At 30.9% G+C, this 7,621-nt stretch overlaps 1 protein-coding gene across 1 annotated transcript; it reads left to right on the top strand.

The window, feature by feature from the left end:
• The first annotated feature begins 285 nt into the window (after nucleotides 1-285).
• LOC134270181 (uncharacterized) lies at nucleotides 286-2,682 on the top strand. Its single transcript, XM_062752370.1, has 4 exons — nucleotides 286-424; nucleotides 1,824-2,037; nucleotides 2,260-2,367; nucleotides 2,567-2,682. Exons 1-4 carry the CDS (start codon nucleotides 350-352, stop codon nucleotides 2,680-2,682), a joined length of 513 nt encoding a protein of 170 aa, XP_062608354.1. The 5' UTR covers nucleotides 286-349.
• The last annotated feature ends 4,939 nt before the right edge of the window (nucleotides 2,683-7,621 follow it).

The following is a 7,621-nucleotide window of genomic DNA, read 5'->3' as shown; positions in this document are numbered from 1 at the left end:
AATATCAAAGCATACGAACGTCAGAAGTTACTTCAGTTGAAGAAAGCAACACATATCAGAATCTTGTGTTGACTACATTTTTGTATTTGTTTCGCAATTTCTTTGACATGTATCAAAAAGATATCTTACTGCATATTGTAAGGTTTAGTTATCAATTTTAGAGAATTGAGTCACCATTAAACTACAATGAAATCTATGTGTTTGCAAGTCCGCCTTCCCCTATCCCTCCTCAACATTCGCAGATACATGTAATAAATTGTTTTATTTTTTTTCCTTGTTTTTATCAGTCAAAGATGGGCATGTATGACTCTTCGGTATAAAATGCACAACAGACCAAGGAATAAAAAGAATGCCATTGAAAGAGTTCCAATTATTCTTAGTACTTTTTATCTGCTCTTTAATCAAAAGTTCTGATGGAGGAAGGGTAAGGATTCGTTTTGCTTTCATAATTGTATCCTTTTTAACAATATAATTTGATTATTTTGAAAATATTACAGTGCATGTATATAGTTACTAGTAAAAGTTCATTTTATGATCTTTAAATCACACACCTATTGGAAATTTAAAAAAATAATCAGAATCCAACTTGTCTGATGGGAAAATGAAATTTGCTGCTGAACAGCTATCAGAACGTGCTAGAAAAGCATATTACGCTATTAAATCAAATTTTCCTGCAAATGTTAATTTTTCTGCTGAAATTATGTTGAAATTATATCAGTCAATGATAATACCAATTATAACATATGGATCTGAAATATGGATAACTGACTTTAAATGTGATTTAATGTCTTCAGACCAGTTTCCTTTTGAAAAAACACAGCACTTGATATTTAAAGATATACTAGGGGTACACAGAAAGGCATCAAATCTTGCTGTTTTATGTGAGTTGGGTCGTTTTCCTTTGTACTATTTATGTTATGAATATATGTTAAAATATTATATGAGACTGAAGGAAATGGAATGCAACCACGATTATAACAATTATTTAGTGATATCTGCATTTAAAGAAGACAAAAATCTTGTATCTAAAATATCTTGGCAAAAGAAACTGTCTTCATTACTACAAAAATTAAATATTAGTTCTTTGGAAATATCTCACATAACTTTGAAAAACAAATTACAAGAGCATTACCAAAACAAGATATATGAACAACTGGAAAAAGTTAGCAAATCAGACTCTGGAAAGTTAGCATTTTATAGCAAAATTGTGAATCAAGATGAATACAAATTGCAAAGTTATTTAAAACTACCCCTGAAGAAAAGTTGTAGATCTTTATTAACAAAATTAAGGATCAGTGCCCATCCACTATATATTGAAACGGGTAGATACTGTAAACCCCCTATTCCTAGAGAAAAACGTTTATGTTACTCATGTAAATTGTTTGTTGAAGACGAAAAACATTTTGTTCTGTATTGTCCAAAGTATGATCAATATAGATGCAATTATAATGATATATTTAATGTAAACACATATACTAGTGATAACCCCATTAGAAAAATTGTCAATCCTACAAATATTTCAACTGCTAGAAGGATATGTTGTTTCTTGAAAAAGTGCTTTGACATCAGAAAAGAAAGTCAAAAATGAATATCAATATTGAGAAATACACAATTTTGTTCACCTCATATTTCTCACTTTGTATATGCTTGTATTAATTGTGTTAATTTATGTTATGTTATTCATGTTCATGACTGTATGCCGACATGGTAATTGTCAATAAAGTGAATTGAATAATATACATGTACAAAAGTAAAATTTAATATTATACTTGTAATTAAAATACAATCTAAAACATGATAAAGAAAAATGATTTAAATTTTAGAAATCTCCATGTCTACAATCAAGAAATACCGCTTCATTCAATATTACAAGATGTCCTCAAGACAGAAAAGAATTGGAAAACAGATCTAAATTATTCAAATGCGAAGAGCAAAAGCAAAATTGCACAACGGCTAAACTATATAAATACCATTGTGTATTAAATTCTAAAGGTGATGGATACATTGAACTATGTGCACCAGAAGTTGTAATAATTGGTAAGAAAACATTTCTATTTTATAACACGGATGAATGATTTCTAAGTTAATGATAATCAAGATATCATAAAAAAAACGTTTTCTCCCCACCAACACTCAACATTCAAGGTGAATTTCACCTATTGTTTTACTTTGTATTGTTTATTTTTGTTGTCCAATGAAAACTCAAACCTAACAGGAACTTTCTGTTGGACATTTTTATAATATTTAATCCATTTTTAGGTAGGCGCTGCACTGAATATACGACTGGAGGACAATTTCTCCAAGAGCATTTAGAGAATATATGCACTGCGTGTCCATTCAAATACAAGTCCTCTGAAAGTTACAAATGTAAGTACCAGAATTCCATGAAATCAGATAGAATTTTTCTAATTGCTTAATCTTTGACTTAATCTTAATTGTAAAGCATTGATTACTGGCAGAGTAAAGATCTAGGGAATATAAAATGAAGTAGTACTACCATAGATGCACGTACATGTATTTATTTTGAAAAGTATTTTAAAAAAGAGATTTTATTTTTGATTTCTAGACAATGAATGCTACAAACTAGAACACCCAAGTACACCCAGTATAATGCAAGAAAAGAAAAAGGAAGACTCGGGAGATGAAAACATATCTTTTGTAAAACAGAAAGATGTCGGGTAATTTTTTTAACAGTTGCAAATTAAAACCTGCTTAGATCTAGTCGATTAAATAAATCTTAACTCATTTTGGAGTTATGTCGTACATGTATCAAAAATATTCTTCCAGACTTCTTTATTGTAAAATGCTTATAAGGCCTGAAATATGCTATTAAACCGGACACTTCCTTATGCTCGGAGGTCTTTTTTTTTAATTTCAATCACTTTATATCTAACCGGAAGTTATTGTATCCCCTCCTAAGACTAAATTTAATATGTGATGCTCATTTAATGAAATGTTGGTAAATGCAGTATTTCTTTCTGTAAAAACCTTCTTCTCTGCTTCTTGTTGATAAAGGAAAGAAAAAAGTCCATGCTTCTTATGAGCAATAGTGCATTCTACAGTATTAAAGTAGTTTCACGAGCACATGGCGGGTGTGTCCGGTCAGCAGGGGATGCTCACTCCTCCATGGCACCTGATCCCACCTCTGATGTTTCGGAGTCCGTGTTTGCTCTGTTCTTATTTTGTATATTCATTATTTGTTTAATGGACTTTGAGATTGAATACTGTTCGTTATCTCCATATCCCTCTTTCATGGGAAGGGGGGGGGTCTGACGGTAAAACAGGGTTTCGTTTATTATAATGGGAGATTTTTTTCTTTGAATTTGCATACGTTTTGTAGGTTTTTTGTTTTAGACAATGTCAGCTTTTTATTACGTACACGATGCGTCAACATTTACGATTTGACGTCACATCGTCAAGTAACGTTACATCAATAAATTGTTTTTTAATAAGTTGACTAACGACAAAACTACATGTAATACACAAGTTTTGATGCAGTTACCTCATTAGTCGGTTACCACAAAAGTGATGTACCATAAAATACATCAGAATGAATGTTCCAAGATGGATCGTTGTACAGTCTGCTGGATATGCGGACTGAAATTTCTTCCCATAGGATTTTATTAAAAATATTTTTTTCTAATGAATTCAATCATTTATATCTTCTTAGCTTAGAAGAGTCATATTATTATTACGCCCCCCTTCGAAGAAGGGAGGGCATATTGCTCTGCTGCTGTCCGTCGGTCTGTCGGTCCATTTAGTTTCCGTTCATTTTCTTCACATCCGTTGCACATACTGAAATGAAATTTAGTATACAGGTTTATCAGGTAAATATCTAGGTCAAGTTTTGTTTGGGGTACGATCGCACCATTTTTGTCAGAGTTATGCCCCTTGGACTAAGAAAAATTCGAAATTATTTGCAGTTTCCGTTCATTTTCTTTGCCGTGGTTGCACATATTGAAATGAAGTCAAGTATACAGATATATCAGATAAATATCTAGGTCGAGTTCTGTTTGGGGTACGATCGCGCCATTTTTGACAGAGTTATGCTCTTTGGACTTATAAAAATTCCATTTATTTGCCATTTCCGTTCATTTTCTTCGCAGACGTTGCACATATTGTTGCTATTGGGGACTAATTATCCTTGTCAGCAGATACAATTTATCATTGAGTCAAATGCTGACTGACGTTTTTCATACCAATTGTTAGTCCTTTATTTAAACGAATTGATAACGGATTTTTTTACGTTATTTCCTGATCATGGCAACAGCACACTGTGGGTGTGACCGGTCGGGGGGATGCTACTCCTCCATGGCACCTGATCCCACCTCTGATGTTTGGAGGTACGTGTTTGCTCTGCTTTTTTTTGTATATTGTTTAATGGACTTTGGGGTTGAATACTGTTCGTTATCTCCATATCCTTTTTTTCTGGACTTAAAAAAAATAATAATTTGCAGTTTCCGTTTATTTATTTTGCTATGATTATGTGTTATAAGGGTTTTTAAATGACAAATTATTAATTTTGAATATATCTTTTTATAATTGATTATTCTTTTGGGTCTTGTTTGACATCTGTAGTTGAAAGTTAATTGTTTTCATTTGATGTTTAAGAAAGGCATTTTTGTACATGTTAGCAATATCTGATTTTTGACATCTTTTTCCTGTCTCACATATCAATGTCATTTACTCATACTTGTTTTCAAATTTATGATTAGATCTTATGATCGTGTTCTTTGAATTTGTTATGCTTAGCTCTACCTAATTTCAGTGTTGTAAATTACATCATACAGTTTTTCCCTGTTCATGCAACTTTCTATCTTTAATTTAATTGGCTGGTCAGTACGAATGTGGGGGGTTTGTCAAAGATTAGATGTGATTGAGTTTGTAAGTGAGTCTATCTTAAGAAATTCTTTGTAAAATTCAGTTTGTTCCATCTACGAAATTTGTTCTAATTTATATTTGTGAAATTCATATTTTTGGATTTACAATAAATTCTAAACTCTAAAAACCGACTTATCAATTGACAATTTATTACAATTTTATTTCATTTATTTGCAGAGGTTGCACATATTAAAATGAAATTTTGTAAACAAAGAACTAAATGCCGTATATTGCATATTTTTCCCCCCACAAAATTAAATTTTGAAAAATTCTTAAAATGTGCTGAATTTTATAAATTGTATGAGAAATATAAATTAACAGATCATATTATAGTTTCAAAGTAGTTTATTGACAATTTTTTTTGTTTATATGAAGTCACAAACTAGTTCGATTTTATGTCATTTTTTAGATGAGGAAAAATAGACAAAATTTCAACAATTTTAGCGTTAAAATTTATAGTCAAAGAGCCATTTTGCTCAGGAACAATACTTACATATTTCATTGATAGTTCTTTCTACACATAATATCAAAATATTGAGACTGATCAGATCTGCGCTCGGTGTTTTTCAAAATATTGACATAAATAAACATTTTTCTGTACAAATCATGGAAATTTTAAATTTACGTAATTTTCGTGACGTCATTTCAAAAATATAACGTCATTGCTAATGAAAATATTCAGTGTTTCGAAGTAAGCATATATTTCTCTGTTTCAGAACATAATTATATATTTCTCCGTCAAAGTTTGATTTGGGGGAGGGGGGGGGGGCAAATATTGGATTACCAAATAAAGTTCTTTATTTTAAGGTCAAGTTCAGTTTTGGGTACGATAGAGCTATTTTTGACAGAGGTATGCCCATTAGACTTTAAAACATCCAATTATTTGAATTGGGGAAGGGTAGGGCATGTGTTTTACAAACATCCCTTGTGAATAGTAAATGTTTACTCTCTTTATAGGGGAATAAGACGCCAAAAAGGGAAAATTTAAATTTTCAATTTATTAGACGTGTATATTTTTTTGTTAATTATTGCAGCTTTTTTTTCCCTTTATAAAATAATAATTGAATTATTGTTTGCGATTTATTACATTTTACTGCATGTATAATTTAACGGATTTGGAATTTTAACAATATCTTTTTGTGTTTTTGAATATAAAATTTCAAACTGCTCTCAGTAAAAACGATTGGTTGTATATTGTTTAATGCATCTCTCGAGAATTTTTCACTCCTATGGAACGCCACCACTTCCCGGTGTATATCTGCAAATTTTATCCTATCCCAGCATTCAGGGCCATTGAGAAAGGAGGGATCTTTTTTGTGCCAGAACCTACTGCAACACCTCAGTTTATACTTTCTCACCCAAATGACTTTGTAAAAAAAATGAAGGGGGAAAATTTGGGATTTTGTAATGAAAAATACCCTTTCTGTGCAGCATTATAAAAATCAATAAATTTTAATTCAATATTTAATACAAAAAATTCTTAAAGCAATGAAGTAACCGATAAAGTTTTAAAAAAAAAAAGAATCAATTGCACGTGTATATGTTTTCTTTTATACTGAAAATAATTTTTAAAATTTAAATGTGAAAAATTCTATTTTTTTATCCGTCTTGCACAAATTATTTCACCAGATCCATATCTCAAATTATCTTCATCTGCTGAAAAAAAGAATCTATCTCTGGAAAATTGTACAGACCCTAAACCGTGTACTACCCAGACGGGAGGTTCGGTACGCTTTGTGAACGGAACGGTTCGCTTTGTGAACGGTACGGTACGCTTTGTGCACGGAACGGTTCGCTTTGTGCACGGAACGGTACGCTTTGTGCACGGAACGGTACGCTTTGTGGGATCGGTTCGCTTCATGCACGGAACGGTACGCTTTGTGGACGGTACGGTTCGCTTTTGCACGGAACGGTACGCTTTGTGGACGGTACGCTTTGGGAAACGGTATGCAAATGAAGTGGGCGGAGCCTGTTAGTTTGGTCCGTGATTGGCTGCTAATTTTACAATTTTATTTCCGTTATTACAGAATGTAATTTATTTATTATTATATCAATTGAAGTATCAATGAGTTTCTATTTATTAGAGAAGTTTAAATGTTTTATTACATGTATGTTATTTTTTTGATCATAGTCTTGTATGCTATGTCTCGGTTTCAATTTTAAATATTAATTTACACTGCAGCAGTAATGGAGGAAATAAGAAAAAAAAAAGAAAGGAAATAAACATCGTCCCACTATCTTTTTCGCATTTGTAAATATATTGATATATAGAAGGTAAATATTTCCATGGTATTTTTTTTACGTATTTCGAGGCTGCGTTTTAAATAGAAAAAAATTTATACATGTACATATTTTTTTTTCATTTTAAAATAAAGCTTTAACAAAACTGAATATATACTTGTTCTTTATATAATACTACACACGTATATAAATTATTTTTAATTGATTGATCTATAGAAAAAATATGACTATTCGCGCTTATATTTTTATTTTTTAATAAGAAATGTACATTGTTTCTTATTTTTAAAATTGTAGATCTGTCGTTTAAACGTCTGCCTTAAAGAGAAATATCAGTAGACAAAAAACAAATTACATGTAATTAATAAAAAAATTAAAGAAAAAGAATATAAAAATAATTTACAGGGCATAGAAGACTTGTTTGTCTGTTTTTTTTTCTTTTTTCTTATGTAAATCTTTAATTATTCTGAAAATCTTTGATTATTCTGAATTTACATGTAGA

This window comes from Saccostrea cucullata, unplaced genomic scaffold, assembly GCF_032062105.1.
Source record: "Saccostrea cucullata isolate Sc308-1 unplaced genomic scaffold, CSIRO_AGI_Scuc_v1 ctg16873, whole genome shotgun sequence".
NCBI lineage: Eukaryota > Metazoa > Mollusca > Bivalvia > Ostreida > Ostreidae > Saccostrea > Saccostrea cuccullata.
This window is presented reverse-complemented; position numbering and strand designations above follow the sequence as displayed.

Bases quoted from the DNA above. Each gene is read 5' to 3' on its own strand.
- LOC134270181 (XM_062752370.1), top strand. From the start codon at position 350: ATGCCATTGAAAGAGTTCCAATTATTCTTAGTACTTTTTATCTGCTCT. The intron at 425-1,823 runs GTAAGGATTCGT...TTTAAATTTTAG, and splicing joins AAAGTTCTGATGGAGGAAGG to AAATCTCCATGTCTACAATC. The intron at 2,038-2,259 runs GTAAGAAAACAT...ATCCATTTTTAG, and splicing joins ACCAGAAGTTGTAATAATTG to GTAGGCGCTGCACTGAATAT.